The 27,542-nt window shown below is 43.1% G+C and overlaps 2 protein-coding genes across 2 annotated transcripts; both read left to right on the top strand.

Moving 5' to 3' along the window:
* Positions 1–616: 616 nt before the first annotated feature.
* On the top strand, positions 617–14,524 carry LOC308579767 (vomeronasal type-2 receptor 26-like; the record flags this gene model as incomplete). The annotated part of the gene is made up of 6 exons (XM_081180702.1): positions 617–825; positions 7,124–7,415; positions 7,852–8,661; positions 9,153–9,380; positions 12,400–12,526; positions 13,614–14,524. The coding sequence occupies 6 exons, from the start codon at positions 617–619 to the stop codon at positions 14,522–14,524; spliced, it is 2,577 nt and encodes an 858-aa protein (XP_081036828.1).
* Positions 14,525–20,553: 6,029 nt separating this feature from the next.
* Positions 20,554–27,478, top strand: LOC308580411 (vomeronasal type-2 receptor 26-like; the record flags this gene model as incomplete). The annotated part of the gene is made up of 6 exons (XM_081181988.1): positions 20,554–20,768; positions 21,109–21,400; positions 21,791–22,600; positions 23,131–23,358; positions 24,942–25,068; positions 26,100–27,478. The coding sequence occupies 6 exons, from the start codon at positions 20,554–20,556 to the stop codon at positions 27,008–27,010; spliced, it is 2,583 nt and encodes an 860-aa protein (XP_081038114.1). The 3' UTR covers positions 27,011–27,478.
* Positions 27,479–27,542: the final 64 nt, after the last annotated feature.

The raw sequence follows: 27,542 nt of genomic DNA, 5'->3' as shown, positions 1-27,542 counted from the left end.
TTTTAAAAGACACATCACTTCCAGAATCAGAGGCTGCATATCTCTGAATGTCAGTTGCTGGGATCAACTCTATTGCCATCAGCTTGGGTGGATCCCAGAAATGTCTGATTGGCCACTGGGTGCAACAAGATACTGGATTGGATTAAGCTTTGAACTGAACCAGCAGCAGAACTCTTCTAATCCTCTTGTCAGCAGCAAAGTTCAGGCCAAACTCTCACTCACCACGTGACCCATGTCAAACTTTGGAGCAGCAACTTTGTTTCCTCCCAAACATGTTTATCTCCAACTCTGCTCCTGCCCCTCAGGCCACACAGAGACTTCAGGTTGTTCAAAGATGAACTTCCTTCCCTTTATAATTATCAAAATCATAGTGATTTATTCTGCCTTGTTCCTGAGGGAAAAGTTGATGCACAGGAAATCATCTGTGTCAGAGACAGACTGAGTCAAGATTGAGAGTAAGGGGGGTGGGGTACCTCTGTGTGAGGTTTAATGTCTCTGAAGCTATAGCTAAGCAATACCCATATTGGATAAATAAGAGTTTTTTGGGCTTCTTCTGATGTAGCTGGCTACGAGGGAGAGAGGAACACTCACAAGAGAGGTGTAGCAGTCAGTCAGAATGAGATTGCTGATGCTGCTCATTTTGCTTGAATCCTGTAGGAACCTGAAGGCAAAATGCCCCTTGAATCCAATCCGGGAAGGAATCAAAGCACAGAATTATTTCCAGACTGGCGACTTCCTCATTGGCGGGATAATAAGTCCAAATATGTTTGCTCTACAACTTCCATACATCTTTTCAGAGCCCCCATTGACCAGGTTTAAAGAAGAGTAAGTAATTATATGCAGAAGGACGTCACGTTTTTCTCCTGCACCCCAATGGCTCCTGGTTACTAGGGAAATAGTCTCCATTTTAGGGGTGAGGACTCTGTGGTCTTCCAGATGTTGCGGGACTGCAGCTCCCATCACCCCTGATCACTGGCCATGCTGGCAGGGGCTGGAGGGAACTTGAGTTTTGCAGCAGCTAGAGGGTTGCATGTTCCCAGACGTGATCTATTTTTACCTTCTGTGCTGCTGTGTTGCTTTTTGAAGAACACAGGTGTATAAATGAACCGGATCAGACATCAAAATGATTCACTGAATGATCACAGCTGCATTCATGAGATGAGTGGGACACTGGAGAAAATCCTTCTTTGTGTTCCTGGTATGCAGGTGTATGGGAAATAGCACTTTCTGAACCCTTGACCCAATGCGGCAGAGTTTTTAATGGACACGTAAATGAAGCCAATTTTTTAAGCATGTGGTTGTTCTTTACAGATCACATTAATAAGCCAGCTGTCAGGGAGGATTTGGAGGAGCAATGGACAGAAGAGGCGGAACAGGGGCTCAGGGATGCTGAAGAGCCCTTCAACCACCCAGAGACAAAGGACATGGAGGAGAGGGCGGAGAGTAACCAGGGAGAGCAGGGGCCCAGAGGCTCGGGAAGGAAGTTCAGACTCAGGAAGGGATGGGGCTTTCAAATCAGCGCAGACAAGGAGGGAAATGAAACCTAAGGATCAAAGACCTCTTTCGCAATTCCCACACCTACTTTGTTTTTCCTATTTTCTTCAGTTTAAGCTTGAATTTTGCTATAAGTAGCTGATGATCTGAGCCACAGTCAGCTCCAGGTCTTGTTTTTGCTGACTGTATAGAGCTTCTCCATCTTTGGCTCCAGAGAATATAATCAATCTGATTTCGATGCTGCCCACCTGGTGATGTCCATGTGTAGAGTTGTCTCTTGTGTTGTTGGAAAAGCGTGTTTGTGATGACCAGCTTGTTCTCTTTGCAGAACTCTATTAGCCTTTGCCCTGCTTCGTTTTGAACTCCAAGGCCAAACTTGCCAGTTGTTCCTTTTATCTCTTGACTCCCTACTTTAGCATTCCAATCCCCTATAATGAGAAGAACATCCTTCTTTGGTGTCATTTCTATAAGGTGTTGTAAGTCTTCATGGAATTAGTCAAGTTCAGTTTCTTCAACACCAGTGGTTGGTGCATAAACTTGGATTACTGTGATGTTAAAAGGTCTGCCTTGGATTCGTATCGAGGTCATTCTATCATTTTTGAGATTGCATCCCAGTACAGCTTTTGCCACTCTATTGTTGACTATGAGGGCCACTCCATTTCTTTTACGGGATTCTTGCACACAGTAGTAGATATGATGGTCATCCGAACTGAATTTGCCCATTCCTGTCCATTTTAGTTCACTGATGCCCAGGATGTCACTATTTATTCTTGCCATCTCATTTTTGACCACATCCAACTTACCCAGTTCATGGTTCTTACATTCCAGGTTCCTATGCAATATTTTTCTTTATAGCATTGGACTTTCCTTTCGCTTCCAGGCATATCCGCAATGGAGCGTCCTTTCGGCTTTGGCCCAGCCGCTTCATCAGCTCTGAATCTACTTGTACTTGTCCTCCGCTCTTCCTAGGTAGCATGTTGGACGCCTTCTGACCTGAGGGGCTCATCTTCCAGTGTCATAACTTTTATATGCCTGTTGCCTTTGTCCATGGAGTTTTCTTGGCAGGGATACTGGAGTGGCTTGCCGGTTCTTGCTCCAGGTGGATCATGTTTGGTCAAAACTCTCCACTATGACCTGTCCATCTTGGGTGGCCCTGCACGGCATAGTTCATAGCTTCTCTGAGTTATTCAAGCCCTTTCGCCATGGCAAGGCAGTGATCCATGAAGGGTTTTTTTTTTGTATACATGTAATAAAGACCAGGTACCCTGAAACTCGGCCCTCCAGCTGTTTTGGGACTACAGTTCCCATCACCCCTGACCACTGATCCTGTTAGCTTGGGATGATGGGAGTTGTAGTCCCAAAACAGCTGGAGGGCCGAGTTTGGGGATGCCTGATAAAGACTGTAAAATACCAATGCCGACTGTGCTGGAGTATTAATGTGAAGGGGAAACACCACCTTTACACCAGCACAGTTACTGCAACCCCCTATAACACATGTATCTCTATGGAGAGGACTGATTAACCAGTGAGCCTATTATGTATGTACCTTAAGGTATGTACCAATAACATATACTCCAAGTGTTGTATTTGCTGTTCATGTTAAGTTTATGGTGTTACTGTTGAAAACCAAAACAACACGTATTTAAACAAACGAAACAAAAGTCTTTTGTGCTGATATGGGGGAGGGGAGCATTTGATTCCATCCCTTCCCCTGTCTGAAATAACCTCCCAGAAGATAGCAGCAGAATTAGTGTCTGTGACTGCCATTGCAATGAGATTGAACAGTCCACACAGGGAGCAATATAGAATCATAGAATCATAGAATCATAGAGTTGGAAGAGACCACAAGGGCCATCGAGTCCAACCCCCTGCCAAGCAGGAAACACCATCAGAGCACTCCTGACATATGGTTGTCAAGCCTCTGCTTAAAGACCTCCAAAGAAGGAGACTCCACCACACTCCTTGGCAGCAAATTCCACTGTCGAACAGCTCTTACTGTCAGGAAGTTCTTCCTAATGTTTAGGTGGAATCTTTTTTCTTGTAGTTTGGAACCATTGCTCCGTGTCCGCTTCTCTGGAGCAGCAGAAAACAACCTTTCTCTCCCTTCTCTATGTGACACCCTTTTATATATTTGAACATGGCTATCATATCACCCCTTAACCTCCTCTTCTCCAGGCTAAACATGCCCAGCTCCCTTAGCCGTTCCTCATAATGCATCGTTTCCAGGCCTTTGACCATTTTGGTTGCCCTCCTCTGGACACGTTCCAGTTTCTCAGTGTCCTTCTTGAACTGTGGTGCCCAGAACTGGACACAGTACTCCAGGTGAGGTCTGACCAGAGCAGAATACAGTGGCACTATTACTTCCCTTGATCTAGATGCAATACTCCTATTGATGCAGCCCAGAATTGCATTGGCTTTTTTAGCTGCCGCGTCACACTGTTGGCTCATGTCAAGTTTGTGGTCAACCAAGACTCCTAGATCCTTTTCACATGTACTGCTCTCAAGCCAGGTGTCACCCATCTTGTATTTGTGCCTCTCATTTTTTTTGCCCAAGTGCAATACTTTACATTTCTCCCTATTAAAATTCATCTTGTTTGTTTTGGCCCAGTTCTCTAATCTGTCAAGGTCGTTTTGAAGTGTGATCCTGTCGTCTGGGGTGTTAGCCACCCCTCCCAGTTTGGTGTCATCTGCAAATTTGATCAGGATGCCCTTGAGTCCATCATCCAAGTCGTTGATAAAGATGTTGAATAAGACCGGACCCAAGACAGAACCCTGTGGCACCCCATTAGTCACTCTTCTCCAGGATGAAGAGGAACCATTGATGAGCACCCTTTGGGTTCGGTCAGTCAGCCAGTTACAAATCCACTGAGTGGTAGCATAGTCAAGACCGCATTTTACCAGCTTCTTTACAAGAATATCATGGGGCACCTTGTCAAATGCCTTGCTGAAGTCAAGGTAGGCTACATCCACTGCGTTCCCTTCATCTACCAGGCTTGTAATTCTGTCAAAAAACGAGATCAGGTTAGTCTGACATGACTTATTTTTCAGAAATCCATGCTGACTATTGGTGATCACAGCATTCCTTTTTAGGTGCTCACAGAGTGTTTGCTTAATGATCTGCTCCAGAATCTTCCCTGGTATTGATGTCAGACTGACTGGGCGGTAATTATTTGGGTCCTCTCTTTTCCCCTTTTTGAAAATAGGGACAACATTTGCCCTCCTCCAGTCTGCCGGGACTTCGCCTGTTCTCCAGGAATTCTCGAAGATGACTGCCAGTGGTTCTGAGATCACATCTGCAAGTTCTTTTAATACTCTTGGATGCAGTTCATCTGGCCCTGGAGACTTGAATACATCTAAACTAGCCAAGTATTCTTGTACTATCTCCTTAGTTATTCTGGGCTGTGTTTCCTCTGCTGAATCATTTGCTCCAAATTCTTCAGGTCGGGCATTGTTTTCTTTATTGGAGAAGACTGAGGCAAAGAAGGCATTGAGGAGTTCAGCCCTTTCTGTCTCCCCTGTTTGCATTACACCATCTTCTCCTCTGAGTGACCCCACTGTTTCTTTGTTCTTCCTTTTGCTACGAACATACCCATAAAAGCCTTTTTTGTTGCTTTTAACCTCTCTAGCAAGCCTGAGTTCATTCTGTGCTTTAGCTTTTCTGACTTTGTGTCTACACGTGCTGGCTATTTGTTTGAATTCCTCTTTGGTGGTTTCCCCCCTTTTCCATTTTTTGTACACATCCTTTTTTAATCTTAACTCAGTTAAAAGTTCTTTAGATAGCCACCCTGGCTTCTTTAGGCACCTTCCATGTTTCCGTCTCATTGGTATTGCCTGAAGTTGTGCTTTTACTATCTCCCTCTTAACAAACTCCCAGCCATCATGAACTCCCTTTCCTTTTAATATTACTGTCCATGGGATCTCACCCAGCACTTCCCTAAGTTTTATAAAGTCGGCTTTCCTAAAGTCAAGAAATTGAGTCCTAGTATGCTTGGCTGCTCCTTTCCGCTGTATAGTAAACTTCAGAAGAGCATGATCACTCGCGCCTAATGATCCTTCCACTTCTACCCCACTAACCAGGTCATCAACATTGGTTAGGACCAGATCTAAAATGGCTGTTCCTCTTGTTGCTTCTCCCACTTTCTGGACAATGAAATTGTCTGCAAGGCCAGTGAGGAATCTGTTTGACCTTATGCTCTTGGCTGAGTTTGACATCCAGCAAATATCCGGGTAATTGAAGTCCCCCATTACTACTATCTCCCTTCCTTTTGCATGCTTGGCCATCTGTTCCAGGAAGGCATCATCTATGTCCTCCGTTTGGCTTGGGGATCTATAGTAAACTCCCACAATGAGGTCCCTGTTATTCTTCTCTCCCTTAATTTTGACCCAAATGCTCTCACTTTGGCTTTGAGGTTCTAAATCTTGGATCTCTTCACAGGTATCCACATCCCTGACATATAACGCCACTCCTCCTCCTTTCTTGTCTGGTCTGTTTCTCTGAAATAGATTGTAACCCTCCATTATTACATTCCAGTCGTGGGACTTATCCCACCAGGTTTCAGTGATGCCTATTATGTCATATTTAGTTTGCTGTACCAAGAGCTCAAGCTCATCTTGTTTATTACCCATGCTTTGCGCATTAGTGTACAGACATTGAAGTCCATTAATCATTCCCCCGTGTCTCTTATTTAAGGATTTTTTCCTCCCACCACTAGGTCTGCGTGCTGTTTGCTCCATTTGGTCTATGACATTTGGATGAATGACAAGGAAACTATCCTTCTGGATGAAATGCTAGTTTAAGTGGACATTATCTCAACCTGGACCTACACAAGAAGCCCCCTTTGATGCAGAATAAGACACGCATTTGCAAGCTTAGCCAAGTTCAGTGCTTCTGGGGAATTAATTTGGCTCCAGGGACTTTTTCTCTGCCCCCCCCAGCAGCAATCCACATTCCTAAGATTTCCCCCTCACTGCTGCGCCAGACACCTGAATTCACTTGCACATGAGAGACGGAAGGAAATACATCCTTCTGATGGTTTGTTTCACAGAAAGACTGGTTGAAACTGACCTTTATTAAATAACAGCCCAATCCAAATCTTGCCTATTGAAAATAAGCCATACTAATCAAATAGAGCTTCTAAACAAACTTAGCTCTCCATTGCAGTAGGCTCTTTATGCAACTCCTTTGAAGCAGCCAATACTAGCCTTAGCAGCCATGTCCCCATATTTCTCACACATTCGGAAAAAAGAATATTTTCTTCATTTTTGTTCTTTGAAGATGTTTGCTTCTCCTCTTGAGCAATCCTTATATTTTAATTCTTAAGTGGCAAATGGATTTTCATCTTGTAAGAAGGATATGTCTCTTCTCACCCTTCAAACAAACATACAGACTAGGGTCGGTCCCAATATTGTAACAAGTGAAAATCCAGACAAAAAATTTAATTGGCAAAGTTTTTGAGTTATTTGAAAGGAAATTCCAGCAATTTCCACCCACACAATGCTTCCAGCTGCTGTCTTCCTTCTATGTCCGTATGGCAGCCCTAATGCAGACCATTAATTGGGAATCAAATACTATTTATTTTCATTAAGTGGTGAATGGTTTGACACTTTTTATTTGATTGATTTCATACAGAGCGCCATTTAGGTTCTACTGGCACATCTTGTCCTTCTTGTTCACCATCCAAGAGATCAACCGGGATCCCAGGCTCTTACCCAACATCACTCTGGGCTACAGCCTCTATGAGAACTATGAAAATGTAAGGATCACTTCCGACGCTATGCTAGACTTGCTTGCAGGAGGGGAAAGCAATATTCCAAACTATCGCTGTGGAAAATTGAATAATATCTTGGCTGTTTTTGAAGGAGCCAATTCCATCATCTCCAAAGTGATTTCAACCACATCAGGCCTGTACAAAATCCCACAGGTATGAAGGGTGGGGAATGGAGGGACACAAAAGAGGTTCAGCAGCAAAATAAATTCACTGTATAGTCAGCAGAGTCAAATAGAGGCATCAAAGAGGGAGAAAATCCTGAACTATGTTAAGCTAGATAGCTCAGTTGGTTAGAGTGTGGTGCTGCCAACGTCAAGGTTGCAGGCTTGATCCCCGTATGGGACAGCTGCATTGCAGGGGGGAGGACAAGATGAACATCAGGGTAGCTTTCAACTCTACAATCCTATTATTTTTCAACACAGAGATTTTGCTAGGGTTGCAGCCTCCAAAAGTTTCAAAGTAAAACTATCAGCCCCAGTCAGCAAAATAAATAAAACCAGGAAAATATTTGTTAGGTATAAAATAGTTCAGGCTAGCCCTGTTCTTTGTCCTGAAAATGAAACACTATACTTTTTCTTCCCCACTCCAGATCAGTTATGGCTTTGTATCTGGGGTTGTTGATGAGAACACCCAAGTCCCTTTTGTCTACCGTACGGTCCCCAATGAAGAAGTTCAGTACACGGGGATTGTAAAGTTGCTCCAGCATTTTGGATGGACGTGGATCGGCCTCTTTGCTCCAGACAATGAGAATGGAGAAAGGTTCTTGAGTGCCTTGACATCTCTGATGGCCAGCAATGGAATTTGTGTTGCCTTTTCAGTAACAATACCAGAAAAGATTGAACCTGAGAGGTTCACAGGAAGTGAATTAATTGCCCTATGGAGACAGACCAATGTATTCCTTTACTATGTAAACATTCATATGGCACTGGGTTTCATCATGACACTACAAGAAGAACTCGAGAAACAAATTGGGCCAAAAGTATGGCTCACAACAGCTTTTCAAGACATTGACACAAATTTGTCTTTTGGTCCCAAGTACTTGAAGTATATCCATGGTTCATTCTCCTTTGTAATGAAGACCAAAATAAGGAGCAAACGTGACTGCTGTAAACAAGAGTTCTATCTTCTTAATCTTTTTCAGCAAAAAGCATTTAGTTGTTCATACTCAAAGCACGGCCTTAGTGTGAGAGGTTGGACAAGATGCAGAGATGTGGAGAATCCGGAGGTGCCGTCTAAAGAGGAGCTGCAGACTGTTCTGTCTCAAGACAGCCACAGAAAATACTTCAGTGTCCAAATCATGGCACATGCTTTAAATGTTGCCTGTTCATCCAGATCAAAGCAGATGTTGATGGCGGGTGGAGGAGACCAGTTGGCATGTCAAAGGCTACAGCCATGGCAGGTATTTCCTTTCCCTTTCTAGAAATCAAAGTTCTTTCTACCAACTCTACAATAATCATTCTTATTGATTTAGACACAAATGAGTGAGGAAAAGGATTTTGTTTTATTTATTTAGAATTAGATTCATTTTTTAGGCTCCTGCTGGAAGATATTTATAATGTGTATTTCATAAAATATCAAGGTGGTCTACTGCAATAAAAAACATAAGTCCATATAATAAAACCAAAAGAAGCCAAAACAAGTTAAAAGCAGACGTCCCTCCACCTGGAGGGTGTCTGTTTTGTCTTGCCAGTAGGAGAAGTTGTGGCACAACAGGAGTTTTGAGTTCCAAGGAAGCAGGGATAAGGCACCTAAAATGCTTTCTAAGTTCGGGTGTTCAGTCCTCTGTAAATTCCAACAAGGCCAGGTATGCCAGGACTTTGGAGCTCAAAAGGAGAAGGAATGAGATGTCCAAAATACTTTGAAATGCTCTTGTTTTCCCTGTCATTCCAGCTTCACACTTTCTTAAGAGAAACCCGGTTGTTGAACACTTCCATGGGTGGATTGTATTTGGGTGAGAATGGGGAGCTGCCAATCATGTTTGACATTGAGAATTGGGTGGTGCTTCCCAATGAGTCTTGTGTTAGAGTGAAAATTGGGAGTATAGAGAGAGAGGCATCCACTGACTTCAAGCTCACCATTAACCCAGAAGCTATTGTGTGGCCCAAGTGGTTCAACCAGGTAAGAGCCCCTTTATTCCACATGATACACATTAAGATCTAGTAATCTGTTGAATATTTCCAAGAGGAATTCAAGTATAATCTTTTGGAAGTTTGGCTGATGCTTTCATTATAATTAATAAAGTAAATTATTAAATGTGCATAATGCTCTTCATGTGGAGATATACACACACATGTATGTATGTATGTATGTTTGTATGTATGTAATTTTTTCATTTATTGTGGGAGCCTTTTTGTGGAACCTGATTGAGCTGCACAATATGGTCCATGGTAAATCCAGCAACAGAAAAATTCCTGTGGTCCCCACCTTCCCTGGATGCTCTAAGCACGTGCTTGTTCTGCTTAATGGTTAATCCAGCCCGGCCCTGCGAGATCTCATGACAACATCTCAGAGCCCACGCAAGAGCATCCTGGAGCCCAGTGAGCAAACCAGAGAGCTTGGGAGTGAGGCCTGCTTGGCATGCCACTCCGGAAGGTCAGGGTGGTTGTGCAGGAGCCATTCTGAGGGCCGAATATTAGTACAGTGGAATTTTGGTTCTTGAACTTAATCCATTCCAGAAGTCCGCTCAACTCCCCAAACTGTTCGAAAACCAAGGTACGGCTTCCGATTGGCTGCGGGAGCTTCTTGCACTCAACTGAAAGCCGCCTCAGACGTTTGGCCTCCGAAAAATGTTCACACACCGGAACACTTGCTTCCAGGTTTGCAGCGTTCGGGAGCTGATATGTTTGGGAGCCAAGCCATTCAGGAACCAAGGTACCACTGTATATACATTTTTGCATATACTACTTCTTCCCTGGAATGTAACCCCTGCATAAGATGTGATCATACTCTATGTTTAAATACTGCTCTTCATCAGAGTGTTTTATTGCTGCTGTTCTGGGATGGGATTCTTCTTTTCTTTTCTTTTGTTTCTGCATCTTTTGCCCTGTGCCTAGAGAACGTGTTGGGTTGTTTCCAAACTCTATGAATCAACTCCATTGACACAAATTATCCTGGCCACAAATACTTTCCCTGAATGTACCTAATTTTTTATTAATATTATGCTGTGCATCATTCCAGTTGTTCAAAGACCTATGTACTAATACCTTTTTCAGTACGTTTCCGAGCACAATTCAAAGTGTTGGTGCTGACCTGAAAAGCCCTAAATGGCCTCAGCCCATTATATTCGAAGGAGCATCTCCACCCCCATCGTTCAGCACTGATACTGAGGTCCAGCTCCGAGGGCCTTCTGGCGGTTCCCTCCCTGCAAGAAGTGAGGTTACAGGGAACCAGGCAGAGGGCCTTCTCAGTAGGGTCGCCTGCCCCGTGGAACGCCCTCCCATCAGATGTCAAAGAAATAAACAACTACCTGACTTTTAGAAGACATTTGAAGGCAGCCCTGTTTAGGGAAGTTCTTAATGATTGATGTTTTAATGTATTTCTAATCTTTTGTTGGAAGCCGCCCAGCGTGGCTGGGGAAACCCAGCCAGATGGGTGGGGTATAAATAAATTATTATTGTTATTATTTAAAAAGCAACACAGTAGGGAGGCTTCCGTTCTACATCAAGCATAGGAGCTAACTCCTAGGAACTTTGGAGGCTTTGTCCCCCACAATAAAATACTTGAGGGGGCTGGGACTCCATAAAATTGATGGGCATCGATTATGTGTTGTGCGGCTTACCTGGGCCCCCACAATATTTTATTCAAGTTGGCACCCCTGACATCAAAGGTGCTTTCTTTTTAAAATATTTTTTATTAAATTTCCATTTACCAAACCAATCATATCATATATTAATTATTCCAAATTATATCAATACATATCACAAAGTCCAAATATTGAACCAAATCGTAATTTTTTAGTGGGGGGTACCCATGCTTCGAGTTTGGTAGGAGTCCAATCATCTTTATATTTCTGCTGCTTTCATGTTCACAGTCCCATCTTCTCATCTCCTTGTCATTATCCTTTTTCTCTGAATTTTCTCCACCAGCGAGTTGAAAGAAACAGCCTTGTTATATTTCTGTGTGAACTTTGTAATGCTTTCCCGTAATTCATCTCACATAAATTCAGGCGGTAGTCACCATTTTTGTCAATTCTGATGAAATACAGTCTCGGCCTCCGCTCCTTAATTTTCCCAGACCTTCTGCACCATAAATCAGTCTTTCCAGGAGGGTTATTGCCCTTTCAAATTTACGATCCAAACCTGATAGCAGAACAGTGGCTCGCCCTCCCTAAGACTGAAAATCTTGCATCAAGGTCTGCCTCTTAATGGCGGATCACTTTGTAACTACGCCACAAGAAAGCCTCCCTTCTTTCCAGATCTTTCACAGCATAAATCCTTTTATTAGCATTTTTGTTTTCACACAGTTTATTTTTCAATCTCACTTGCAATCAATCATTGCGAATTTTCTTTTAAGGGGGGTGTTGTTGTTAGGTAAATCATACTGGGGAAGAAAGAAAGTCCCCCCTCCTTTCCATTCCGTTCAACATACTGGCATGGCTGTGCTTCTTTGAGGTAGTCATTTGTTCATTCCGTCCCATCGCTCTGTCTTCTCCGTGGTAAATTTATTTAGCAGATAATACACTCCTGACCTCGCTGGAAACATGTGCATTTACTTCTCCAATTTTTTTTTTTATCTTAAGCAACGCAGCTAGTTTCGCTCCTGAAAGTAGCGTCCGGGAGCTCCAGAGCTCTCACAAGGGCTTTCCGCTCAGTGCCCCCACCCCTCCTTTTCAAACTCGGGGGTGATTTATGGACAACCACGGGCGAGACAGCATCTTCCCACCCCCTGAGAAGATGAGGGAGACTGATATACTCCCCATAATCAGCCTCTAATTATCTGGTGCGAGCCAGATAGATGGTATTGTCAGACATCTTCCAAGGTGCTCCTAGCGCCCCCCTCCTGCTGAGTGACATCAAGGGTCCTTTCTTGTGGGACTGGAGACCCTGCTGGGTTCTTTCCAGACTCTCTGAGTGAGTTCCATATGCACAAATATTGCTGACACTTCCTCTTTAATGTGCCCTCTGTTCTTTATGGCTAGACTGTTCCTCACGCCAGGTGTACCAAAAGGTGTCGCCCAGGATACGCCAAGGTGGTTCAAGAAGACAAGCTGGTTTGCTGCTACGCTTGTGTTCCGTGTGGGGAAGGGACCATATCTACACAGGAAGGTGGGTGACACCACAGGAGATGGAATTTGTTGGGAGAATATGAATAGGGCAACATATCAGTCAGAAATTTTCTGTGAAGATTCTAAAGACATATTTGGATGCAGATCCTTTCTTGATTTCTTCATTTTAATCCCCTTCCAGGAAGTAATTTGAAAGAAATGACTTGCAGGAAGCAATCTCTGGGATGCAAATTGGGTTCAGCCTGCCCTGCCTATAAGGCACAGCTTTGGCTATTTTATACCAAGCTTTCTAGGATCAGAGAACCAGAACCACCCTCACAAAAGGAAATTGAAGATGTCTTCAAAATAAATGAGAAATATTGAAAATAGCTAATATTTATTTAAAAGAGAGAAAGCATGATGCACAATAATAAAAAAAATAGGTGAACATTCCATTCCATAGCATTGTAGAACAATTAAAAATTATGGGATTTCAGCAGGAATTTATTGGATATCCCAGACAAGGAGTTTGAGAACAGGTGTAGCAGCTCGGAAGAGAGGAGTTCAAGTATATTAAAAATAAATAAATTATAAGTTGTGTGTCCTTGTTTCTCAGTTTGATCCTTTTACATGGTTTGCATGTTTTGTGGTTTTTTATTCATAGTGACTTGCTGTTTTTTATTGATTATAGATTAGTAATTCTTTGCTGTACATGATAAGTGTAAAATGTTTATTATTTGCTGATATTAAATTTTACTGTTTACTATTCCTGAGTTTTATGATTGAATATTATTGAATATCGCTTTATTTGATATGTTGTTTATTTTAAAGTTATGCTTTTATTATGACTTTTTGTGTGTGTATTACGCCTGTGATCTTTGCTGTATAGTCTATAGTTTCTTCAGCTTGTAACCCTCCTTCTGCAAAGCAATATAGAAAGGCAGTATACAAATTAAAAGTGAAATGAAATATGGAAAAGAAGTAGTGTTACTGCCCGAAAACTATAGCATAAGGAAATGCACCAAAAAAGCTTCCCTTTCTTACAATACATTCTCATTTTCTGATATCTCCCATGTGAGTGCATTTCTCGACATGTAATAGATTGTGTCTGTAAGCAAAGCCAAAGCCATTCCTTTTCTCCTCCTCAGATGCAGAGCGTTGCACCAAATGTCCAGAAGAACAATATCCAAACAAGGACCGAGATCACTGCATTCCGAGGATTATCACCTTCCTATCATATAAACAATATTTGGGGATTCTCCTGACTTCTTTGGCTCTCTTCCTGTCCTTAACCACAGGCTTTGTTGTAGGGATCTTCATGAAATACAAGGAAACTCCCATAGTCAAAGCCAACAACAGGGACCTCTCCTACACCCTCCTTGTCTCCCTCCTGCTGTCCTTCTTGTCCTCCTTCCTCTTCATTGGCCGTCCCAGGAAGGTCACCTGCCTCCTTCGACAAACGGCCTTCAGCACCATCTTCTCAGTTGCTGTATCTTCTTTGCTGTCCAAAACCATCATGGTGGTGCTGGCCTTCCTGGCCACAAAGCCAGGGAACAGGGTGAGGAGATGGTTAGGGAAAAGTCTGGCCAACTCCATTGTCATTTCCTGCTCCAGTGTCCAAATGGTCCTTTGCATCATTTGGCTGTGTATCTCTCCCCCATTCCCAGACTCCGACAGGCATTCCCAGGCTGGAGAGATCATCCTGCAATGCAATGAAGGGTCTGTTGCCATGTTTTATGCTGCCCTGGGTTACATGGGCTTCCTGGCTGCCATCTGCTTCACGGTGGCTTTCCTGGCAAGGAATCTGCCTGGGGCCTTCAATGAAGCCAAGCTGATCACCTTCAGCATGCTGGTCTTCTGCAGCGTTTGGGTCTCCTTTGTGCCCACCTACCTGAGCACAAAGGGGAAATACATGGTAGCTGTGCAGATCTTCTCTATCTTGGCTTCTAGTGCTGGGCTTCTGGGCTGCATCTTCATTCCCAAATGCTACATTATTGTGCTGAGGCCTGATCTGAACACAAAGGAACACCTGGCCACAAAACCTAACGTTGTTGTCTGATTCTTATCATATTTATAACTGTATTCCACCACAGTAGTAGTGAAACACACAGAGTTGCCTTGGGAATGAATTTATCTCCTTAGATAAAGTTCACTCTTCATTTTTCATTTATCTTGACTGATGAAAGTGAATCATTGAATCACATGCCTGGAGAGTGTCTGGACTTACAACTTTTAGGGATATCCCTACCTGTAGAGTCTCCTGGAGTGCAGCCTCCCTCTTCATACTTAATTATCTTTCTCTACCGTATCCAGTTTGTACTTTGACATGACACACCTTCTTTCTTCCTGAATTCATAACATAAGCCTAAAGAATAACTTAGTGTAACTTGAAATTCTGCTTCTAATGAAGGAGGTGAGGACAGATGACCCCACCTAGGCCCGAAATCACCCCAGGCCTCAAAACCAAATTTCCCCTTTCTCTCTTCTCAAAATCCACAGCTTCAGCTTTTCCCTGCTCTTCTCTTCTTTCTCACATGATGCTGCTGCATAGGCTAAAGATTACTTTTATCAGTACGAGAGAGCTTCAAGAAGCTAATGAATAGACTCTATCACTGCCAAGAATAAGCAGGCCTGGGAACTGAGTCTTATCTCATCCAGTTGCAACACATCTTGGACACGCTGAAACACAAGGCTCCTCAACCCTCTTGGCTTCTTATCCCCCTTTCCTGGGAAGGGCGCCAAGAGTCCCAAGACAGGAGCTTTCTGTTCATGCTCAGGGAAACTCAGGAGGCAAGACTCCTGAGGAGGGGGAGAAGGGGGAGGGAACTGGAGGGGAATATATGCTCCGTGCAAATGGCTGTGAACTTGTGCTAAGCTTGTGAGTTATCATGCTTGCTCCTTCTACCAGCCCGGATGGTAGTAATAAAGCTCTTTCTCTGGATCAACCCTGGAGTGTCTGCTTGTCTCCCACTTCCATGTCCCGGGCGCAATGCTCTTCCCACCCGAAGGCAAAGCCTGAAAAGGCTACACTAGCATTAAAAACAGCAACTGAAAAACAGAATCTCAAATGAGTGTATTAATGCTTGAGGGAACCTCCAGAAGGCCCTTGGAGCTGGACCTCAGTATCTGGTCTGGACGATGGGTGTGGAGACACTCCTTTAGATATACAGGACCAATGTCATTTAGGGTTTTGAAGGTCAGCATCAACAAATAAATGTGACAGCTGTCTGTTTGGTGGGAGTGAGGTGGCACCACGATAGCTGGAGCCAGAGTCAATGATGGACAAGAATCACCACTTATAAATAAGAAGGCAGGTGAGTGGTGGTGGCATGAAGGCAGGTTGAGATTGGTGGGGTCGTCCCCATTCACCCCCATGGAGCAGACCTCTCACTTATTTGCCCTGAGCTGCTAAAGAAGGGCAGGATGCACCCCTTTTGTCTCCCTCTCTTGTATAGCACCAGCACTCATCACCATCCAATACATCAGAAGGTTGGGAGATTGAGAGCAAACAAAACATTTATTCATGCAGTACATAGTTACTTCCCTCCAATGCCAGTGGCTGGTGACCAGTGCCTGGCAAGGCCCATTGCTTTCATGCCCTGCTTGTCAGCTTCTGAGCAATGTCTGACTGGCCACTGTGTTGCAGGACTAGATGGGAGTTTGGACTAACCCAGCAGGGCTGTTCTTAGCAAAGTTCAAGCCAAACTCATCCCCGAAATCAAGTGACTCATGTTGCAGTTTGAAGCCAAGTGAGGATTCCCAGGTAAGATCCTCCCTCTATTGTGTGGGCAGGTAATCCCTCCCCTACCTGGCCTGGTCTCCTTGGCAATGCTTCCCCCAGGTGGGATTGGACAACTGACTCAGGTAGGCGGAGACCTCCAGGAATCCCACCTGAGGGAAGGAAAGCCAAGCCTATGCTGTTGGAGCTGCTCCAGATCTAGGGGCTGCGCGCGTCCACGCAAAGGGCGCCACCTGTTTTAAGCGGGGAGAAGTCATTGTCCCTTGAACCATGTAGAGATCCCAAGAACTTTCTTCCCCTTTTAATTATAAAAATGATAGTGGTTTATTCCTCCCAAAGCTCAAGAGAGAGCTCTGGCAATTGCCCAAACATCAGAAGCCAAGGAAGCCTGAGGTTATACGTGTCACACTGTGCTGGAGGGTGTTGACTTCTTCTGATTTCCTGGCTGTGGGGGAGAAAGGAGAGGTCAAAATAGAGGTGTAGGAGGCCAAGCCAGAATGACCTCCCTGCTGCGGCTTCTGCTGCTACCTCTGATTCTTAGGCACTATCAAGTCTTGACGCGCAGCGTAAATTAATAATGCAGAGTTTTAAAGAATAAAAGTTTTACTAAGTTAAAATAAACTTCTTCATAAACAACATGGTTCCAAACAGTTTGACTGAGATTACATACTGACTCTGCTCACAAGTGAAGCAGACAGACTCTGATTTCTTACAGAGAGCACAAAAGAGAAACTGGCTATTTTGTCACATGTCAGAGTGACCTGACAGTTAGCAGTTAGGCCTGAATAACTTTAGCAGGCCCAAATGACTGTGCAGTCCCAACATTTCCCAGCCTGCTTTGCTTCCTCTGCTCTCATGTGTCTTTGTCACATGACAAGTCTGTGGGAAGCTGAAAGCAAAGTGCTCCTTAAATTTGATGAGGGAAGAAAATGAAGTGCAGATTTACTCGCGGCCTGGAGACTTCCTCACTAGCAGAATCATATCTCCAAGAAGCTTTGCTGAGCAACTTCCATATAACTTTTCCCAGCCCCCAGTAACCAAGCTTAAAGAGTAAATAATTGAATACATCATGGATATCATGCTTCTCCACCACTGTTTCAATGGTTCCCTTTAACTGGGAAATAGTTATTATTTCAGGGATAGGGAGACAGTGGCCCTTCAGGCGCTGCTGGACTCCGGCTCCTATCATCCTGATCACTGTTTGTGGAGGCCGAGGCTGAGGGGAGTTTCTAATCTCTTTTCCTTTTGCTCCTTACGGTCTTCAAATAAAAACATCTTGGAGATCCCGGACCACAGGGAAGCTAGGCTGGCCTCAACCAGAGCCAGGGCTTTTATGGCTGTGGCCCCGATCTTGACATCTTTCCGCAGGGCCTGCAAGACAGAACTTTTCCACCAGGCCTTTGACCAAGGCACAGTCTGACCCCCTCCTTTGGTAATCCTCACAGAATTGTAGCCCAATGGTTGCCATTAATTTGATTTGAATTGATTTTAAAATGAAATGATTTTAGAATGCTGTGCTACTTTTATAGTTGTTAGCCGCTCTGAGCCTGGCTTCAGCTTGGGAGGGCGGGATATAAATAATTTATTATTATTATTATTATTATTATTATTATTATTATTATTATTATCCATGCCTTTTAAAATTATAAGCTTGAGGTCATAGGCAGTTTTAGGAATGATATTTGTAAGCTGCAGTGGGAGTTTGGCCAAAGAGCAAGATCAGGACACTATAAATAAACTGAGGCCTTTGTACAGTTGTAGAATTGTAGAGTTGAATGTCCCCACCCCTCTGAATCTTGAGTGGAACCACAGGTTGTTGTTGGAATTAAAAAATAATCTGGATCCCAGATAGTATTTTCCTGAGGGCTGCAGTAAACTCCACAGATATTATTATTACCATTATTTACTCAATTTATATACCACCCTATACCGGGAGGTCTCAGAGCGGTTCACAGAACAAAATCAAAGTATAACTATCAAACCACAAAATACATAATCCAAAAGCAATGCCCCAATAACCCCCCCCCCCACTGCATAGGCAAGCAGTTTCCTCTCACTGCAATTCCAGCTAACCATGTGTATGGTGATAAAAAGGTCCAAAAGCATCATTGTCAAAGTTCCCTTAGCTCACTTGTAATGCCGAGGAGGTAGATAATTCACAGTAGACCTCTGAAAGTTTCTGATTCCCCATTCTTCACTAATAGCAATTGTGGAGTTGCCATTGTTGCTTGAAATCATTCCTGTACCAGGCTCTTCTATCTTGAGTCAGACTGCATTTATTCATAGCTGAATTTCCTAAGCTGCTTAAGACGTCGTCAACTGTGTGCAAAATGAACTTAGCTAAATTAGAAGAACAGGGACATTAAACTAGCTAAATGAAGGACATAGATAAAAGGTCATATGGAAATCTGCAACGGTGTTACACATATTTTGTGGAAGAGACATATTTTTGGCACATGAGCTTTGATGAGGATCAAAAGTACAAGACTAGGAGAAAACTTAGTACATGAAAGGACATGACTGAAACTTGATATTAGGTAGTCAGAAACGAGCTAAGCCAGACACCTCAGTTTGATATAATAATAATAATAATAATAATAATAATAATAATAATAATAATAATAATAATAATAATAATAATAAAATTACTATAGCGCCCATTGGCCATAGATGTCAGGGTGCTTCACAACATAAAAAACAATGTAAAAAAGACAAAATACATAATAAAAAAGAACACAAACTAACCAATAATGCCTCCAACAGAAGACATTTAAAAGGGCATTGGATGTCAATCAGCCGAAGGCCTGGTTAAAAAGGAACGTTTCGCTCGGCACCTAAAGGTGTACAATGAAGATGCCAGCCGAACCTCCCTGGAGAGCATTCCACAAATTGTGTCCTTGAGGAATCCCCTGGAATCTTTGTGAATCCTCTAAGCCCCTCCACTCAGTTATGAGATAGTGAGGGCGATCACCTTTTAATCCCTTGAAAATGACATGGAACTGAGGAAGGAGGTTGGAAAGAATTATGCTCTTTCCCACTTCCTCTTACAGCTTTGAACTATAAAATGCCCAGTTGTTTTTAGGGGCCTAAAAAGGTTGGTAGACCCTGGCTAAGGAATGAAGACTGTAAAAGTGGGACTTAATAGAGATGCATAAAATCATGGAGAAAGCGAAAATGAATAGGTTTTTCCTGAAAAATTATTACTCAAAGAGGCATCCACGGAAGAATCCACTTGGAGAATTTAGATAGAAAATAGGAAGCAATTTTTTGGATACTGTAGTGCAATGGAGAAATTCACTGACACAGGAAATAGTGAAGAAGTGTGCATGCACGGGACACGGGTGGCACTGTGGGTTAAACCACAGAGTCTAGGACTTGCCAATCAGAAGGTTGGCAGTTTGAATCCCCGTGACGGGGTAAGCTCCCATTGCTCGATCCCTGCTCCTGCCAACCTAGCAGTTCGAAAGCACGTCAAAGTGCAAGTAGATAAATATGTACTGCTCCGGCGGGAGGGTAAACGGCGTTTCCGTGCACTGCTCTGGTTCGCCAGAAGCGGCTTAGTCATGCTGGCCACATGACCCGGAAGCTGTAAGCCGGCTCCCTCAGCCAATAAAGCGAGATGAGCAAACATTCATGCACACAAAAGCTCATACCAATAACAATTTAGTTGGTCTCTAAGGTGCTACTGGAAGGAATTTTTTTATTTTGTTTCAGCTGCTAACTGAGACACTTTTAAAAGACACATGACTTCCAGGATAAGAGGCTGCATATCTCTGAATGTCAGTTGCTGGGATCAACTCTATTGGCATCAGCTTGGGTGGATCCCAGAAATGTCTGATTGGCCACTGGGTGCAAGAAGATACTGGACTGGATTAAGCTTTGAACTGAACCAGCAGCAGGACTCTTCTAATGCTCTTGTCAGCAGCAAAGTTCAGGCCAAACTCTCACTCACCACGTGACCCATGTCAAACTTTGGAGCAGAAACTTTGTTTCCTCCCAAACATGTTTATCTCCAACTCTGCTCCTGCCCCTCAGGCCACACAGAAACCTCAGGTTGTTGCAGAGATGAACTTCCTTCCCCTTATAATTATCAACATCATAGTGATTTATTCTGCCTTGTTCCTGAGGGAAAAGTTGTTGCACAGAAGATCACCTGTGTCAGAGACAGACTGAGTCATGATTGAGAGTAAGGGGGTTGGGATACATCTGTGTGAGGTTTAATGGCTCTGAAGGTATAGCTGAGCACTACCCATATTGGATAAATAAGAGTTTTTTTTTGGCTTTTTCTGATGTAGCTGGCTATGGGGGAGAGAGGAACACTCACACGAGAGGTGTAGCCGCCAGTCAGAATGAGATCCCAGATGCTGATGCTGCTCATTTTGCTTGAATCCTGCAGAAACCTGAAGGCAAAATGCCCCTTGAATCCGATCCGGGAAGGAATCAAAGCACATAATTATTTCCAGACTGGCGACTTCCTCATTGGCGGGATAATATCTCCAAATATGCTTGGTCGGCAGCTTCCATACATCTTTTCGCAGCCCCCATTGACCAGGTTTAAGCTTGAGTAAGTAATTATATGCAGAAGGACGTCACGTTTTTCTACTGCACCTCAATGGCTCCTGGTTACTAGGAAAATAGTCTCCATTTTAGGGGTGAGGATTTCATGGTCTTCCAGATGTTGCAGGACTACAGCTCCCATCACCCCTGATCACTGGCCATGCTGAAGGGTACTTGAGTTTCACACCAGCTAGTGGGTTGCATATTCCCAGACATGCTCTATTTTTACCTGCTGTGCTGCTGTGTTGCTTGTTGAAGAACACAAGTGTATAAATGAGCCTGATCATGATTTATTTTCATTAAATGGTGAATGGTTTGACACTTTTTAATTGATTGATTTCATACAGTTTGTCAAATAGGTTGTACTGGCATATCTTGTCCTTCTTCTTCACCATCCAAGAGATCAACCGGGATCCCAGGCTCTTACCCAACATCACCATGGGCTACAGCCTCTATGAGAATTATTACAATCCAAGGATCACTTCTGATGCCATGCTAGACCTGCTTGCAGGTGGGGAAAGCAATATTCCAAACTATCGCTGTGGAAAATGGAGTAATATCTTGGCTGTTCTTGAAGGAGCCAATTCCATCATCTCCAAAGTGATTTCAGTCACATCAGGCATGTACAAAATCCCACAGGTATGAAGGGTGGGGCATGGAGGGACACAAAAGAGGTTCGGCAGGAAAATAAATTCTCATTATTGTCAGCAAAAAGAGTCATCAAAGAGGGAGAAAATCCTGAGCTATGTTAAGCTAGATAGCTCAGTTGGTTAGAGTGTGGTGCTGCCAACGTCAAGGTTGTAGGACAACATGAACCTCAGGGTCACTTCCAACTCTACAATTCTATTGTTTTTCAACACAGAGATTTTGCTAGTTTTGCAACTGCCCAAAGTTTCAAAGTAAAACTATGAGCCCCAGGCAGCAAAATAAATTAAACTAGCAAAATATTTGTTAGGTATTAAATATTTCAGGCTAATCCTGTACTTTGCTCTGAAAATGAAACACTATACTTTTTCTTCCCCACTCCAGATCAGTTATGGCTTTGTATCTGTGGTTGTTGATGAAAACACTGAAGTCCCTTTTGTCTACCGTACGATCCCCAATGAAGATGTTCAGTACACAGGGATTGTAAAGATTCTCCAGCATTTCGGATGGACGTGGATCAGCCTCTTTGCTCCAGACAGTGAGAATGGAGAAAGGTTCTTGAGTGCCATGACATCTCTGATGGCCAGCAATGGAATTTGTGTTGCCTTTTCAGTAAGAATACCTGAAAACAATAAACCTGAGAGGTTCACACTAAGTGAATTAATTGCCCTAGGGAGACAGACCAATGTATTCATTTACTATGTAAACACTCATACGGCACTGGGTTTCATCATGAAACTACAACAAGAACTGGAGAAACAAATTCGGCCAAAAGTATGGCTCACAACAGCTTTTCAAGACCTTGACATGAATTTATTTTTACTTCCCAAGTCCTTGAAGTATATCCATGGTTCATTCTCCTTTGTAATGAAGACCAAAATAAGGAGCAAACGTGACTGCTGTAAACCAGAGTCCTATCTTCTTAATCTCTTTCAGCAAAAAGCATTTAGTTGTTCATACTCAAAGCACGTCCTCGCTGTGAGAGGTTGGACAAGATGCAGAGATGTGGAGAATCCGGAGGTGCCGTCTGAAGAGGAGCTGCAGACTGTTCTGTCTCAAGACAGCCACAGAACATACTTCAGTGTCCAAATCATGGCACATGCTTTAAATGTTGCCTGTTCATCCAGATCAAAGCAGATGTTGATGGCGGGTGGAGGAGACCAGTTGGCATGTCAAAGGCTACAGCCATGGCAGGTATTTCCTTTCCCTTTCTAGAAATCAAAGTACTTTCTACCAACTCTACAATAATCATGCTCATTGATTTAGACACGAATGCAACAGTGAGGAAAAGGTTTTTGTTTTATTTATTTAGATTTAGATTCTCTTTTTAGGTTCCTACTGGATGGATGGATATATATATATATATATATATATATATATATATATATATATATATTGTGTACTTCATAAAATATCAAGGTGGTCTACTGCAATAAAAAATAAAGCCAAAACAAGCAAAAACAAGTAAAAACAGACATCCTTCCACCTGGAGGGTGTCTGTTTAGTCTTGCCAGTAGGAGAAGTTGTGGCACAAGAGGAGTTTTGAGTTCTAAGGAAGCAGGGATGAGGCATCTAAAATGCTTTCTAAGTTCGGGTGTTTAGTCCTCCGTAGATTTCAACGAGGCCAGGTATGCCAGGACTTTGGAGCTCAAAGGGACAAGGGATGAGATGTCCAAAATGCTTTGAAATGCTTTGAAATGCTGGTGTTTTCCCTGTCATTCCAGCTTCACCCTTTCTTAAGAGAAACCCGGTTGTTGAACACTTCCATGGGCGGACTGTATTTGGGTGAGAATGGGGAGCTGCCAATCATGTTTGATATTGAGAACTGGGTGGTGCTTCCCAATGACTCTTGTGTTAGAGTGAAAATTGGGAGTATAGAGAGAGAGACATCCACTGACTTCAAGCTCACCATTAACCCAGAAGCTATTGTGTGGCCCAAGTGGTTCAACCAGGTAAGAGCCCCTTTATTCCACATGATACACATGAAGATCTAGTAATCTGTTGAATATTTCTAAGAGGAATTCAAGTATAATCTTTGGGAAGTTTGGCTGATGCTTTCATTATAATTAATTAAGTAAATTATTAAATGTGTATAATACTCTTCATGTGCAGATACACACACACATGTATGTATGTATTTGTGTTTATTTGTTTGTTTGTATGTAATTTTTTCATTTATTGTGGGAGCCTTTTTTGTGGAACCTGATTGAGCTGCACAATATGGTCCATGGTAAATCCAGCAACAGAAAAATTCCTGTGGTCCCCGCCTTACCTGGATGCCCGAAGCACGTACTTATTTTGCGTAATGGTTAATCCAGCCCGGCCCTGCGAGATCTCATGAGAACATCGCAGAGCCCACGCAAGAGCATCCTGGAGCCCAGTGAGCAAAACAGAGAGCTTGGGAGCAAGGCCTGCTTGGCATGCCAGTTCCGGAAGGTCAGGGTGGTTGTGCAGGAGCCGTTCCAAGGGCCAAATTCGAGTACAGTGGAATTTTGGTTCTTGAATTTAATCCATTCCGGAAGTCCGCTCAACTCCCCAAACTGTTTGAAAACCAAGGAACGGCTTCTGATTGGCTGTGGGAGCTTCCTGCACTCAACTGTTCTGGGATGGGAATTTTCTTTCGTTTTCTTTCTGCATCTTTTGCCCTGTACCGAGAGAACTTTTTGGGTTGTTTCCAAACTCTACGAATCAGCTCCATAGACACAAAGTCTCGTGGCACACAAATACTTCCCCTGAATTTACCTTCTTTTTTATTATTAGACTGTGCCTCAGTCCAGTTGTTCAAGGACCTATGTATTAATACTCTTTTCAGTACATTTCTGAGCACAATTCAAAGTATTGGTGCTGACCTTCAAAGCCCTAAACTGCCTCAGCCCAATATATCTGGAGGAGCGTCTCCACCCCCCATTGTTCAGTTCAGACACTGAGGTCCAGCTCCAATGGTCTTCTGGTGGTTCCCTCTCTGCAAGAAGTGAGGTTACAGGGAACCAGGCACAGGGCCTTCTTGGGGGTGGCACCCGCCCTGTGGAACGCCCTCCCATCACATGCCAAGGAGATAAACAACTTTTTGACTTTTAGAAGACATCTGAAAGCATCCCTGTTTAGGGAAGTTCTTAATGATTGATATTTTAATGTATTCCTAATCTACTGTTGGAACCCGCCCAGAGTGGCTGGGTGGGGTATAAATAAATTGTTGTTGTTATTATTATTATTTAAAAAGCAAACACAGCAGAGAGGCTTCGTTTCTACTTTAAGCATAGGAGCCAACTCCTAGGAGCTGTTGGGGATTTGGCCCCCACAATAAAATATTTGAGGGGGCTGGGGCCCCATAAAGTTGATGGGCATCGATTATGTGTTGTGCAGCTTACCTGGGCCCCCACAATATTTTATTCAAGTTGGCACCCCTGACATCAAGGGTGCTTTCTTGTGGGACTGGAGACCCTGCTGGGTTTTTTCCAGACTCCAGAGTGAGTTCCACATGCACAAATATTGCTCACACTTCCCCTTTAATATGTCATCTTTTCTTTATGGTTAGACTGTGCCTCACGCCAGGTGTACCAAAAGGTGTCGCCCAGGATATGCCAAGGTGGTTCAAGAAGACAAACCGGTTTGCTGCTATGCTTGTGTTCCATGTGCAGAAGGGACCATATCTACACGGCAAGGTGGGTGACACCACAGGAGATGGAATTTGTTGGGAGAATATGAATAGGGCAATATATTGGTCAGAAATTTCTGTGAAAATTCTAAAGACATATTTGGATGCAGATCCTTTCTTGATTTCTTCATTTTTAACCCCCTTCCAGGAAGTAATTTGAAAGAAATGACGTGCAGGAAGCAATCTCTGGGATGCAAATTGGGTTCAGCCTGCCCTGCCCATATGGCACAGCTTTGGCTATTTTGTACCAAGCCTTCTAGGATCACAGAACCAGAACCACCCACATAAAAGGAAAATAAAAATGTCTTCAAAATAAATTAGAAATAGTGAAAACAGCAAATATTTATTTAAAAGAGAGAAAGCATGATGCAAAATAGTAATAAAAATTAGGTGAACATTCCATTCCATTACATTGTAGAGCAATTAAAAAATATGCGATTTCAGCTGGAAGTTATTGGATATCCCAGACAAGGAGTTTGAGAACAGCTGTAGCAGCTTAGGAGTTATTATAAATAAATAAATCATAGGTTGTGTGTCCTTGTTTCTCAGTTTGATCCTTTTACATGGTTTGCATGTTTTGTGGTATTTTATTCATTTTGACTTGCTGTTTTTTTATGTATACATTAGTAATTCTTTATTGTACATGATAAGTGTTAGCTGATATTAAATTTTACTGTTTACTATTCCTTAGTATTAATATTGAATATTATTGAATTGTGCTTAATTTGACGTGTTGTTTACTTTAAAGATATGCTTTTATTATGACTTTGTGTGTGTGTGCAACGTCTGTGATCTTTGCTGTCTATTTTGTTGTTTCTTCAGCTTGTAACCCTCCTTTTGCATAGCAATATAGAAAGGCAGTATACAAATTAAAAGTGAATTGAAACATGGAAATAAAGCAGTGTTACTGCCCGAAAACTATCGCGTAATGAAATTCACATTCTCATTTTCTGATATCTCCCATGTGAGTGCATTTCTCAACATGTAATAGAATATGTGTGTAAGCAAAGCCAAAGCCATTCCTTTTCTCCTCCTCAGATGCAGAGCGTTGCACCAAATGTCCAGAAGAACAATATCCAAACAAGGACCGAGATCACTGCATTCCGAGGATTATCTCCTTCCTATCATATAAACAATATTTGGGGATTCTCCTGACTTCTTTGGCTCTCTTCCTGTCCTTAACCACAGGCTTTGTTGTAGGGATCTTCATTAAATACAAGGAAACTCCCATAGTCAAAGCCAACAACAGGGACCTCTCCTACATCCTCCTTGTCTCCCTCCTGCTGTCCTTCTTGTCCTCCTTCCTCTTCATTGGCCGTCCCAGGAAAGTCACCTGCCTCCTTCGACAAACAGCCTTCAGCACCATCTTCTCAGTTGCCGTATCCTCTTTGCTGTCCAAAACCATCATGGTGGTGCTGGCCTTCCTGGCCACAAAGCCAGGGAACAGGGTAAGGGGATGGTTAGGGAAAAGTCTGGCCAACTCCATTGTCCTTTCCTGCTCCAGTGTCCAAATGGTCATTTGCATCATTTGGCTGGGCATCTCTCCCCCATTCCCAGACTCTGACAAGCATTCCCAGGCTGGAGAGATCACCCTGCAATGCAATGAAGGGTCTGTTGCTATGTTTTATGCTGCCCTGGGTTACATGGGCTTCCTGGCTGCCATCTGCTTCACGGTGGCTTTCGTGGCCAGGAAGCTGCCTGGGGCCTTCAATGAAGCCAAGCTGATCACCTTCAGCATGCTGGTCTTCTGCAGCGTTTGGGTCTCCTTTGTGCCCACCTACCTGAGCACAAAGGGGAAATACATGGTAGCTGTGCAGATCTTCTCTATCTTGGCTTCCAGTGCTGGGCTTCTGGGCTGCATCTTCATTCCCAAATGCTACATTATTGTGCTGAGGCCTAATCTGAACACAAAGGAACACCTGGCCACAAAAACTAAAGTTGTTGTCTGATTCTTAACACATTTATAACTGTTTTCTACCACAGTAGTAATGAAACACACAGAGTTGCCTTGGGAAGGAATGTATCTCCTTAGATAAAGTTTGTTCTTCATTTTTCATTCATCTTGAATGATGAAAGGGAATCATTGAATCACATGCCTGGAGAGTGTCTGGACTTACAACTTTTAGGGATAACCCTACCTGTAGAGTCTCCTGGAGTGCAGTCTCCCTCTTCATACATAATTATCTTTCTCTACCATATCCAGTTTGTACTTTGACATGACCTACCTTCCTTTCTTCCTGAGTTCATAACCTAAGCCTGAATAATAACTTAGTGTAACTTGAAATTCTTCTTCTAATATTAAAAACAGCAACTGAAAAACGGAATCTCATTTGAGTGTATTAATGCTTGAATGAACCTTCTTAAGGCCCTTGGAGCTGGACCTCAGTATCTGGTCTGGACGATGGGTGTGGAGACGCTCCTTTCAGATATACGGGGCCAATGTCATTTAGGGTTTTCAAGGTTGGCATCAACAAACGGATG

Source organism: Podarcis bocagei (genome assembly GCF_964188305.1).
Source record: "Podarcis bocagei genome assembly, chromosome: 2".
Classification (NCBI taxonomy): domain Eukaryota; kingdom Metazoa; phylum Chordata; class Lepidosauria; order Squamata; family Lacertidae; genus Podarcis; species Podarcis bocagei.
This window is presented reverse-complemented; position numbering and strand designations above follow the sequence as displayed.